This window comes from Ruditapes philippinarum, unplaced genomic scaffold (genome assembly GCF_026571515.1).
Source record: "Ruditapes philippinarum isolate M1 unplaced genomic scaffold, ASM2657151v2 ctg580_1_1_1_1, whole genome shotgun sequence".
In the NCBI taxonomy this organism is placed as follows: domain Eukaryota; kingdom Metazoa; phylum Mollusca; class Bivalvia; order Venerida; family Veneridae; genus Ruditapes; species Ruditapes philippinarum.
Window position 1 is genome coordinate 4788 of NW_026860244.1, and position 13540 is coordinate 18327.

The following is a 13540-nucleotide window of genomic DNA, read 5'->3' on the forward strand; positions in this document are numbered from 1 at the left end:
GGCTTTCTTTTGTTGAGGATATTACTTTGGACGAACTTGGTTTATCAAATTATTTGTTAAATAGAGAAAATAAGAATCCCTTAAGAAAGCCCAACAAGGCAAAATTGAAAATGTTGCAGGCTCGGATTGATCTAGCCTGTTCATGGACGGTTCTGTCAAGTGCAAACTACCGTCCACGCCCCCTAGCACCGGCTTAAGCAGAATTCAACATTTTTAAACATGAACTGGTACAATGTTTTTATGTCAATCTGTAACTAGTCCTAATTTCAAAAGTCATATTAAGTCCCAACTTTGAGATAAGGAACGGTGATGTCCAATTTTTAAACAAATGTTTAAACTACCGTTTGTATCAATCAGAATTTGTATTCGAAGATTATTTTAACAGACTTCATTGGCAAACTGTCTTCAGCTTTGTTAAAATTTAGATGTATGAATCATAAAATACTAATTGAGAAAGGTAGATTCCTAAATATAAAGAGAAACTTACGTTTATGTAGTTTATGCGAGTCAAACCAACTGGGTGACGAATTTTACAATCGTTTTTATTGTTCACACGTTGTTAATAGTAAATGTAAATTTATTAAACTGTATCATTAAAGGTATCCTATTGCATTAAAAATGAAGATCTTATGAAAAGTAAAAACAAATCACATTTGAAAAACCTTGCTTTGTTTTGTAAAGAAATAATAACAACATGCAAATAATAAGTATAGTATTGTATCATAAGTCTCCTAGAACATTTTGTTAATGAAGCATAAATTTCGGTTATTATTAAGAATCTAATCATATCTTTATATTATTTGATGGGTACAATATAATTGTCACTCACTACCTGTTTTTATTTATATTTTTTGTTTTCCGTTGTTACAAGTTCACAATTTTGTATTTTATGTCACATGTTCTTATGAACCATAACAGTATTGATTAAAATCTTGAAAAATATAAGGTTTTATGTACATTTTTCCGTGTTCCGGTTGTTACATTTTCACAATTTTGTATTTTATGCCACATGTTCTTATGAACCATGACAGCTTTTCATGAATCTTGAAATCTTGAAGATTAATCAACATATTCTTTACTGAAAAAATGTGTTATCAACATAATAAAGACACGTGTACATCAAGTAGTAATTTAATAATGACCACAACGTTCAGAACATGGTATCATTATTTTCCCCTTTTTTTGGCATATAATGCGACAGTTCTAAATGAATATATTTTTCTTTCTGTGCTACATAATGCTGCAACTTGGTTACTGCAACTAATGGATTTACATGTAGGACTTGTAAGATTCATGTGAGATACTATTATCACCTGGTTAATTATTTGTAATAAAAGTAGCAAATTGTAAACGAAATGCTATTATTTCTTTCATACAAAATACTAATTCACCATATCTGTGTCTAGTTTGTACTTTATTCATAATAGAGAATCTATGTATTTTTTTCTATATGTTAAAATAAAATATCAGCCGTATTAATTTACTATTGTTCTTTCCCAGTTACATTTCCGTGTGGCCATGATTTGTAACACAATACACAAAGTTTAACAACTACTTGTGACAAAGCTTTGTTGTTCTTTAATGTGCTTCTATTTGTGTTTACAATTTAAGCAACCATCAATAATTTGACATTGACAGTATCAGAATGATATGAAAAACGACTCTTTACGAAAATAATGTCTGTATAAAATAATAGCTATAACTGTGTAAAAATATATCTGTATGATAACAAAATCTGTAAAAAATAAAAAGTCTATATGAAAATAAGATATGATTCGTGACTGAGAAATCGCCAATAAACACTTTTAATGATGGGCTTTAATAAGTGTGTGTGTGTGTGTGTCAATTACGATAGGTGCGAAAATCCAATAATACAATCATCATATTACCGCAATGATTGCTGCCGACAGTCATGTGCACGTGTCGTATGTAATATCATTTTTTCCCTCTCTCAAAATAATATAGAAACATCTTGTCCATGCATTATCTAATTAAAGCACTAAAAGCAATAAAGTTTTATACTTATCTTTTACTAAATATGGATATTATTTTCATATTGCATTTATTTTCAATTATCTTTTATTTGGGTATAAATCATTTTTATATTGATATCTTATTTTCATATAGATATGCACGGATTTATATTACATATCTTATTGTTTACAGATTTTGTTATTATACAGATGTATTTTTATACAAATCTTATTGTCGTTAAAGATTTTAAAGACATTTTTTTTCATATGGATCCCTTTTTCGTATCATTCTGAAACAGATATTACATTTGTATTATTTTCGTATAGATCTTATTTTCGTAAGGATATTATTTTCATGCAACTTTCATATTTACAGATCTTATAAAAGTATTTGTAAAAATCTTAGTCGAAAACATTATTTTCATACAGTACAGATCTTATTTTCTCAGAGATCTTATTTTCGTACACGAGTAGATCTTTATATTTTCGTGCAGATATATCACTTCATACAGTATTTTTTTTAGCCGTGATCTTATTTTCGCGAAAATAGATTTTTTTTTCGGTATCTATCTATACCGGGGTTTTGTAATATTCGCTGAATGCTCTTTTCGTGTCATCCTATCATTTCTCGTTTCAACAATGTTTGTACAAATTTTGCAACGTCATCAATACCTGTGTAGGAGGCGAAAATGGCAGGCACTGGGCAAACTGCAACAGCTAGGATTCAACCTAAGAAACAGACGCTTGAGGACGCATATTCTCCTCCTGCAAATTTTCTAGAGATAGATGTATTAGATCCACAAACACACGGCGTAGCCAAAAAACGTTACACAGATTATGAAGTCAGAATTCGGGTAAGAAAATAGGAAGTGGCTAGCCGTACGGGCCCGTACTGCTAGCCAAAAGTTCTAGCCGTACGTGAGTCACGTACGACTAGCCAGGACACACTGTACTGGCTAGCCGTACGGCGCTTTTCAAAAATATATGGAAGGCGAAATTAAGTGCATATGTTGATAATGACTTTAAGCGAGGATTTTAGTCAAGAATGGTTGCTTTTTAGAGATTAATCGACGTGTTGGCTACAGTAAAGAATTTACTTTGTCATCTCAAGACGTCGAGAAAAAATAGCGTTTGGTTGCAGTTAAATAACATCACTTGAAATAGTTTACAAAATTTTGATAATAATCCTTTTTTGTTTAATTAAGTTTAATTTTTAAATTGAAAAAAAAAAACCCCAAAAAACACCGAAAATAATTGTTGTTGGGCTCTGATAATTGCGCCAATTACCGACGGTATAGAAGTTTGTCCATCGTCCATTATTAAAAGTTTGCATTATTAAATTATTTTTCCTTTTCACTTTTTTTTAATATTCTTTTTATTTATTTATTTATTCCCTCCCCCCGATCATTATTTATTCGATCCATGTGCTTAATTAACAGCTTGAACAATTCATCTTTCATACATTCATAAGCATGAAAATTAAGGACGTTATAACATGCAACTTTGACACTTAATTTTATTAAGATAGATTATACAACGCTTACTCGTATTCATTTTTGTGTGTGCAAAATTGCAGAGTATCTTTATTAAAGTGAACTTACTAGGACAAATGCGGAGATTTGATTAAACTCGTTGTTTAAAGACACAAAATAACATATGCATTTTCGACTTCCATATAATTTTGAAAAGTGCCGTACGGCTAGCCAATACAGTGTGTCCAGGCTAGTCGTACGTGACTCACGTACGGCTAGAACTTTTGGCTAGCCGTACGGGCCCGTACGGCTAGCCACTTCCAAGAAAATAACTAAGTAGGAAGTATGGGATTTCACATGATTCAACCAAGACCAAATCATGTTAAGTTTGTAAAATAAAATGAATATTTAAAAAATCATTGACATATGTCTGTATATCTTGCAAATAATATGAAAAAGGCAAAGCCTCAAAGCAAGCTCGATTTTCTTTTACCGTGAAATAGTATAAAATAATCGTTAAATTTTATTTTACATTTGTCATTCGGTATTATGGTTCCGATATAAGTGCTCAGGACACCACTCTACGCTTCCGTTTTCAATCATATTAGCTCGGCTTTTATCGTTATCTTGAAATTCAAAAAGTTGCGATGTGTCAATTCAGACGAAAGTTTTCATAACCATTACTATCTAGCAGTACTCTTGTTACTGTATAGCTCGCTTTGCGAGCAGGCCCTTTGGGCCAGCTCTTCGAACTCGTTATTAATTTATTTGATGTCTCTTTCTCCAAGGATAGCATAATTTATGATCCTGTGACATAAAATAACCAGACCTAAGAATGTATTATCTTGTAGATTATTGTTTAGCAAATGAACAGTTATCTGAGTTAAAGTAATTGCATTTTATAGTCTAAGTTTCATGCTTACGCACGTTCACCGACTTTACAGCTATTACCCCTGGTCATCGGGCTACTGGTATCTATCTATCAATCTCCCTGGGGAGTCTTTTAACTCCGCTTAGTGCAACCGACACTTTGGCGCAACGGACTTATACCACCCTCGCAGGTACCCATTTACACCTGGGTGAAGTGTAGCAAGCGCAGGTAAATTTCTTGCTCAAGGAAATTAGCAGTGCCCCTGGTGGGGTTCGAACCCGGGACCTCTCGATCCCTAAGCACGCGTCCTACCACTGGACTACTGCTCCTACTGTTAAACTCAATAAAATTCTATTCATCTCGATATCTAAGCTATTGTTGTATTTAATAATATGATTAAATTATTAAACAAGATTTTTTTCAAATCTTAGCGAAGTGAACTAGTTGATGCTGTCGCCAAATTTCATGTCACTGTCAGCTACATATTTTGGGGTGTGCAGAGACACATGGCTAATTATAAAATTCTACTGAATCGACTAACGCCTCCCCGTCCCTAACAACAAAATTATTTGACAATGTTTTATACATACACAGTTGGTAAAGTTTTATACTTAGGCATAAGGCCGATTCCGTAGCCGCTCGAGTTAGAATTTTAATGAAATAAGTATGTATTATCATGGGCCCGACTTAACTCTCTAGCATTGAAAAATATTATAATGAAACTAAATGGGAACCCTTAGCAACTCGCAAGAAAAACATAAACTTATAACATTTAACAAATTACAAAATAAATAAGAGCTATCACCCAAGTGAGGAATGCCCCCGAAAAGGTTTCTTAAGCATGCAGGTTTTATGAAAAGAAAGGAGATTGAAAGTAACTAATTGCTGAATATTGTTCTTTGTATTATTGTACCTGTAATCTCTAATTGTGATAGCATGAACCTTCAAAATATAAGTGTGACCTAGACCTTTGAGGTAGGGACGTTACACATCGTCTTGATGTGGTAGACATTTGTGCCAAGTTATTTCAAAATCCATGAATGTATGACAAAGTTAGTCCAGACATGAATGAAGTGGGGATGGATGGACAGACGGTGCGATTATATTATGCCTCCTCTTCGGGGGCATTAAAACTACATTTGACCAAATTACTTATCAATTATCAAACATAATTCCTGAACAAAGACAAATAGATACCAATTACTTACTGTTGGCCAGTATGTGTGTTTATGCTTGTAAGGTTTTGAAAGTTTATTTTTTTCTTTTATGCATACATTAGGATATAAAATTGAGATTTGAAATTCTTGCAGCTCTATATTTGGAATAATCAAGATGTCAACAAATTGGATGTTGTTTTTATGGTTTGGGATGCCCAAACCACTTACGATAGGAGGAGTCATGTAGAACTTTCCTTGTTTGTTTGTTTGTTATACTGTCTTGCTGAACATTAGTAGACTGACAAAACAGTTGATGCATCTGTGTTTTATGGACAAATTTCTAGTTGTTTTTTTACCTTGCCTACTTCAACCATACTGTTAGTGAGTTATTGCCCTTTGTTATTTTTTCAAAATTAATTTTTATCCAGAGCATAACTCAATCAAAGCACAGAAGGCGCTAAATTTGTTTGGGTCTCAGAATGTCAGAAAGGTGAAGGTTGTGAGATTATATTGTATAGTGCCACCAATGCTTTCCAGCTATTGATTGATTGGCTATAAGACTAATTGCAACAATGATATTCAATCCAATGTTTATCTGACTTTTAAAAACAAATTGAAGAAAAATGAGTTGCCTTAACTGGGATTCGAACTCCAGACCTCTCGCTTCCTAAGCGAGCGCGCAAACCCCTCATCCACGGTGAATGTATTTGTTAATTTGCTGAAGAAAACCATATTATTCTAAGTTAGAGTTTCTTACGACGTTAACTGTTGTTTAACACTCGTGTAAATAATCATGGCGCTTACTATAAGCATGTATATCTATAAATAATTAAACAATATTAGAAATCTTCGACCATTCGGGAATTTTTTTGCTTGAAAATTAATCCGCCTGTGACCATATTTACGCAGTGATCTCCCCTAAATTTTTGGGCCTAAGTGTTACATATAAAGGGAAGTAACCGCTTCAAAAAAGCGGACTACTTTCGGCATTTGCAATTAAAAGCATTAGAGTCTGAAATTTCGCTACCATTATTTGTTTGGTCTGACGACCCAAACAAATAAAAAACCTTTGAGATATCAACATGAAACTTCAGAGGTGCATAGATCTCACTCAGGAGGTGTGCAGTGCACAAGAATGATAACTCTACCTTTCATAATTTTTGAGTTATTGCTCTTTGTTATTTTTCATACTTAATTTTTCACCTCAGTGGAGCATAACTCAAAAGTGTTAAATAAAGTGTTTGAGATGTCAACATGAAATTTCATAGGTGGATAGATCTTATTTAGAAGTAATGCTGTGCACAAGAATAATAACTCTTCCCTATACAATTTTTGAGTTATTGCCCTTTGTTCTTTTTCATACTATTTTGTCCGGAGCTTATCTCAAAATGTATTTAAGGTATCAACTTGAAACTTAATAGGTGGATGGATCTCATTGAGGAGGAGTGCAGTGCACAAGAATGATAACTTTACCCTACATAATTTTTCAGTTATTGCCCTTTGTTATTTTTCAAAATTAATTTTTGTCCAGAGCATAACTGAAAAGGCCTTTGAGATGTCAACATGAAACTTCATAGGTGCATAGATCTCACTCAGGAGGTGTGCAGTGCACAAGAATGATAACTCTACCTTCCATAATTTTTTAGTTATTGCCCATTGTTCTTTTTCATGCTATTTTGTCCGGAGCTTATCTCAAAAAGTATTTGAGGTATCAACTTGAAACTTCATAGGTGGATAGATTTTACTGAGGAGGGGTGCAGCACACAAGAATGATAACCTACCCTGCATTATTTTTCAGTTATTGCCCTTTGTTATTTTCAGCCATCAGTATTCACATAGGTTTCAAATCTGTAATCACTTCAGCCCTCAGTTTTCTTTACCAAAATACCTCTTAAATTGGAATTATTCTGCTCTACTACATATACATTCTTCCAATGAGCAAACACATTCGGAGGGGGATGGCCATGTTGACATGGTTCTTGTTAATACTGGTATTACAATTTTGAAACCTGTTGATTTGTGGTTCCTGGCACTGTATTGCACAATCTATTGTCATTTTATGCCAAGATTTTCTACAGGGTTCGACATTAACGGTTGTCCGACTGCCCGGGACAACTAAAAGTTTAGTCCGGGCAAGTTATTTTGAAAAGCACTTTTCCGACAGGGCAAGTGAAATTAAAAAGCATCATTAAAAAAATGCATGTACAAAATAAATAGAAAAAAAACATCTTTTCATTTATAAACATCTGTAAAACAAAAATACACCATGAATCATTATCAATAATGTAAATACACTACTGTCATGTACATTTGTTAATATAGAAAACGGAAGCCAAAATATGAGCATGCGCTGCTGTAAGGTAATTCCCCGTTCTAATAATAGACTATATTTAATTTTGTACAAGGTAATTCCCGGGTCATGCTGTCGTTTTAATTTTGATGTGTGCATGTAAAGATATCATTGAAAATATGTAAATAATCGTATTGACCTTTAGATTCGTATTGAAAAATGATTTATTGTTTTATCTAATATAACGACATTATAAACGTAGTCGTCGTTATTAGCCTGGATGATGCTTGATGAACTGATGTTTTAGATTAACTACTGAATACAAAAATATTTGTGACTAACTAACAATCAATTTCATTTATATAAACAATATGTCTTGTTTATTGCCTTATGTTAAAATGACCTTATACAAGAAGTAGTAATGTATGAGCTTGTTTGTCTTTTCTGATTGATACATTTTTACCATTTTTAGGTCAGGACAAGTAAGTCTTAGGTCAGGGCAAAAAGTAGTTTTAAAAACTACTTGCCCAACAGGACAACCTGATTCAAAAGTTAATGTCTAGGCCTGTTCTATCAGGCAATCGTCAAGAGCATTATCCAGATAGTGTCAGAAAAAATAAAACACTGCATAAAACCATGAAATTTGTTAATTCCCAATGATATGAAATGCTTAATTTCTGGTTTTTCATAATTTCTTTGTTTATTTTTCAGACAAATTTACCAGTTTTTAAAGTGAAAGAATCAAGTGTTCGGAGAAGATACAGTGATTTTGAATGGTTACGAAATGAATTGGAGCGTGACAGTAAGGTATGTTGTTGTTATTGGTAATAATGTAATATTATTTTAGATAACTTGAATATTACAGACAGTAAAATTTTCTGAAAGAACTTTTCAAAATATTTTTTTTTTGCTTTTAAAAAAAAATTATTGTATACATAAAGAAAGTGAATATCAAACGAGTTAGGAAACAGATATTGCAATCTATTCTGACATGGTACAATGTACATTATATTATATACATGTAGCAAGCTTATGTTTTGGATTGGGATTGCTTTTGGGTCTCCTAGGGTCAAGGTCACTGTTGCTAAGAAATAGATAAATGGTTTCCAGTTTGAAACCTGGTTCTATGGCATAGCCTTGTGTCATGTTTTGTCTGCTAGAATGGCTTTGCATTTTATTCATTGCTTATCCTCAGTACTAGATGTATGGGTTATCTCTTATTAAGAGAAAAAGTAAAAAATAGAATTAATCAATTGTAGATTGTAGTACCTCCTTTGCCTGGTAAGGCCTTTAAAAGACAGCTGCCATTCCGAGGAGATGATGGTATTTTTGAGGATGAATTTATAGAAGAAAGAAGAAAAGGATTGGAATGTTTTGTCAATAAGTAAGTTAATAATTGGCTTTTTAGAGTAAAATTTTTTGTAACAAAAGATATACAATAAAGGGAGGGGAGAACAAATTAGACTTTTTTATTGGTTCTGGTCTTTTTCAAACCTTCATCAGGATGCAGGATACATGTTTTTTAGTTTTAATTACTTAGTTTCACTGTTATGTACAGTAAGAATACAATAAATTGCTGTTTTAAATGGTAAAAAAATATGATGGTGAGAAATATGAAGTGACATATTAGTTTGTATTAATCATTAGAGCCTTTTGCTGTGCACAACATTCAAATGTTTTTTGTAGTAAAAAAACTAGGGCATTCATTTTTCAGAGTAGGTATTATTTCATTGCTCTTCAGGGATCTCCGCTTTTCATATTTTGACACAAATTTATTTATGCTTTTTCCTTGATTACAACAAATTTTGATAAATATATCTTGTATTTTTGCAGGGTTGCTGGTCATCCGTTAGCGCAGAATGAAAAATGTCTACATATGTTTTTACAAGAACCAGTAATAGACAAAAATTATGTTCCTGGAAAAATCAGAACAACTTGATTTCAATAAAATTCACTTCATTTTACAATGTTTTGAACATTTTACTGCATATTTTATTATAACTAAAATACATCTGTTTCATACAGCCACACAAAATGTTGGCTGGCTTGAGTTATATTAGATACTATATAAAACACATAAAGATGTTACTATAATTTATTGTATATTTAGTTAACAGCTTTGTTGTGAAAACTGTTGATGATTTGAACATGTGACAGTTCTTGCTATTCAAAGTTAATTTTGTGTTGGCAAGTTTAAAAAGAAAAGGGAACTTAAATTTTTCACCGGATGCAGAAATTTTTTAAAGTTCATGAATAAAATCTGTATTGCATACTGAATACTAATATTAAAATGAATGAAATGTTAAAAGTAGTGTTTTTTTTTAATTGGACAGCATTGGCCAATGTATAAATTAACAATATTTTGAAATTAGGCATAAAATAAGATGGCACCACATGGCAAATTATGAATTTTAAAGGTTTTTTTTGTATCTATATAAGGGGATGGGGGATAGGCTTTTTATGTCTGTTAACTTTACATGTAGTTGTCTAAAAAAGGGAAAAACACTGGACATGGTTCTGCATTAACATGTTTGCTACACATGTATGTCTTGATACTTTTTTATAATAAAAAAGTAAACTAAAAATTCATTTTAAAAGATAGTTAGCATTGGTATACAAATGTACATGTATTATTGTTAAAGTGCATTGCAGAAATTGCGATTATAATGACAATGTTCAAATATTTAAATTGAAACTTCATAATTTAATTTGATTTTGCTTCATAAAAATGGGCATTTTTTTAAAATTTGAAATATGTTGATGATTGTGTTCTTCAATGTGGTGGAGCCTTTATCAAAATTACATTCTGTTGATGTTTAGTGAACAAACTTAAAACTAAGATGAACTTTTTTATGAACTACAATGTATTGTTATATAACTTTTATTATAACTTCAGAGTAAAGATTTTTAATTTATAAAGAGGTAACATTTTCTTATTGATAAAAGTGTATTTGATTCTGTCATTAAGAATTAAAATGTAAGAAAAGGGGCGGTGAAATTGATTTATTGATAAATGATGATTAGGAAAATATCACACATTTTATCATGGGTAGCTAAACCGTCTAAATCTCTAAAATGAACTTGTCCATCTGTCAATCTGGACTTAACCATTAATAGCTTTTTAGGGAAAATCTTTACTGGCTGCCTGCTGATCGTGGTCTTAATTGATCAGTTTAGTAGATTCCACATTCAGGCTTAGAGTTAAGCAGGAAAGTTTGCATGTTGCGATGAAAGTATTGTTAACAAGAAATTCTCACCGTAAAACTGTCAACAGGAAAGTCTTGCTTTGAAGCAATAAACAGAAAAAAAGCATTTTTTTAAACTTATTGGATTGTTTCTGTTAATAAGATTGTATATGCAATAAACGGATTTGAATTTTTTTAAAGTAGATATTTTTTTTCCTTTTTCTGCAGCCTTAGGTAATATGTTAAACACAAATGAATATTCTTTTGTTTTTGTAGAAAGTTTGGTGAAAAATGAACAAGATTTGAATTGGTTCTGTGATAAAAGAGGCTATTTTTAAAATTTACCATGGAACATTAATTAAAATGTACATATATTGATATAAATGTATAAATATTTTGCACAGTATAATAGAATGAATGTTTATATGTTGAATGAGAGAGTTGATTAATATATTGTATTAATGATGAATGGATGTTGTTATAATTTTGGTGCCATTTTGATACAAATAAGAATTTGAAAAGTCAGCAACAATATCACAAGAACTGAATACCAACATATAACAAAATAGACACTAAAGTTCTATCAGTGTTAACAAGCTAATCAAACAACTTTTTGTTGTGATTGATTTATGGAAAGTGTGTATATTCTTAAAGTTTGGGCCTTTCTGGTTGAATTGTTAAATTTTTACCTGTAATCATTTGGTCTTCACTTTTACTTGTCGGTAGTCCTTGGATATAAAATTCTTTTGTATGAGGAATATATCCAGTTATTTTACAGTGCAGATAGTTTATCTAAGGAGCTTGTCCGAAATCATGCCACAATTGAGCATCAAGGGTCTTTTTACATCAGATCTGAGCTCTATGTACACCAGAACTGAGCTATATGTACACCAGAACTGAGCTATATGTACACCAGAACTGAGCTCTATGTACACCAGAACTTGGGTTCACCAGATAAAAGTGGATAGCGGTTCTATGGATTTACTATAGCTTAAAGCTTGACACAATAAATGTCCTGTAATTTTGGTGTAATTATTATAAAGTAAAACTTTGTGCTAGATGCTGACACTACATCATGTACTTAAAATGGTTTGAGGTTGTCTCTACATATTAAAATTGTTTATACTTGTTTTATATATAAATGAAGTGAAGATATCATTTTGCTGCTGATTAAAAAAAATAAATGTGTTTTTGAGGACTACCCTCACATAGCAAAAATTATAACCATTTCTATGTTTTATGGAAAGCAGAAACTGTAATAATTACACTGAATTATTTATTGTTACTTTGTTGTTGATTTCAATGTTTTAGTCATTATTTTGATTTTGTCTGTGATTGGGCCATTAGAACACATACATATACTAGTTTAAATATAATATTCATTTTCTTGTCTATAAGCAGAATATTTGTATGGAAATAAGTATATGTGTTCTCTTTATAATAACCTTTATATTTTGTAATTGTTTCTTGTGATGTTGATTCAGTGTTAATTGGTTGATGTCTAATACTCATGAAGGGGGGTAATATTTTTATGTGTTGTACCACGCTGAAAACTCATGGTAAATATGCAGAAATAACACCGTTTTCTTTCTTATGACTCCAACCCAATCGCATGCATACATGTATGTTTTATATTGTAGGGTTTATTTTTATAAAAGATATTAGTTAAAATAAAGAAAGCTTGCATCTATAAAGGCCAAAACTTGTTAGATCATTAGAAATTTGTTAGAAATTTTTCAGTTTACTAGGAAAAAAAAACCAAAAACACATTGGTTATATAAGTGTACTTTTTTTGAAGATTTTCTATTTATTGATGTTACAATATATGAACAGATTGACTTGGCATTTGCATTATTTAGAATATAACTTAGAAGTAACCTTTTCTTTGCCAAGTTGGGTGGTATTAGCAGGTCAGACGATGACAAATCAAAAGGTAAAAGTATTTTTGAGATGTGTTTTAGAATAATTCTTCAGAAGCTGATAGACCATTAGACTTGCTTCTCCACATGTAGTGTTCTTTGCTTTTCTACAATTACTTATACCTTATGTTATTAAGCCTGTCATATTTTGAATTTAAGACTTTTTAAAGATTAACAAATTAGTACAACCATTTAATATTGAAAGTAAAGGGTTGTTATGTCAAATTCTTAACTAGAAACTCAGTCAAAATAAAATGTTAAGAGAAGCTTTAAGTGATATAAGTTACAAATTTTAACATAATGTCTGTTGTAAATAAACATATACGTAAATTCTACAGTTTCTTTGTTACTTTATTACACTCTACTTATTTTCTGTAATCACTCCCAGTGGTTTACTGCCTGTGATGCAATCATGATATCATTTGTACCAGCAGTCAGTGTAAGATTTTTATGATGTCATCTTACTTGACAAGAAAAACTTGTAGCAAGTTGGTTATTATTGTTGTTATTGTCAGGGGAAGTAACAAGTTTGCATCCTTTAAAGGTTTATGAAGCTACTGTATTATCTTCCATTGTCTGTAAGCAGCAAAATAATGATTCATTATAATGTAACGTAAATGAAAGATGCACAAAAAATAAAATACAATAAACTTGAAAGTTTCAAATGAGGAAA

General features: G+C 31.4%; 1 protein-coding gene across 1 annotated transcript; it reads left to right on the forward strand.

The window, feature by feature from the left end:
- The first annotated feature begins 2627 nt into the window (after nucleotides 1-2627).
- LOC132759347 (sorting nexin-12-like) lies at nucleotides 2628-13202 on the forward strand. Its single transcript, XM_060751108.1, has 4 exons — nucleotides 2628-2827; nucleotides 8475-8570; nucleotides 9023-9147; nucleotides 9597-13202. The coding sequence occupies exons 1-4, from the start codon at nucleotides 2663-2665 to the stop codon at nucleotides 9700-9702; spliced, it is 492 nt and encodes a 163-aa protein (XP_060607091.1). The 5' UTR covers nucleotides 2628-2662; the 3' UTR covers nucleotides 9703-13202.
- Nucleotides 13203-13540: the final 338 nt, after the last annotated feature.

What these genes read in the sequence shown, in the direction of transcription:
- LOC132759347 (XM_060751108.1), top strand. Translation starts at nt 2,663, where the DNA reads ATGGCAGGCACTGGGCAAACTGCAACAGCTAGGATTCAACCTAAGAAA. An exon ending in ATTATGAAGTCAGAATTCGG is followed by an intron (nt 2,828 to 8,474) that starts GTAAGAAAATAG and finishes TTTATTTTTCAG; the next exon opens with ACAAATTTACCAGTTTTTAA. An exon ending in TTGGAATGTTTTGTCAATAA is followed by an intron (nt 9,148 to 9,596) that starts GTAAGTTAATAA and finishes GTATTTTTGCAG; the next exon opens with GGTTGCTGGTCATCCGTTAG.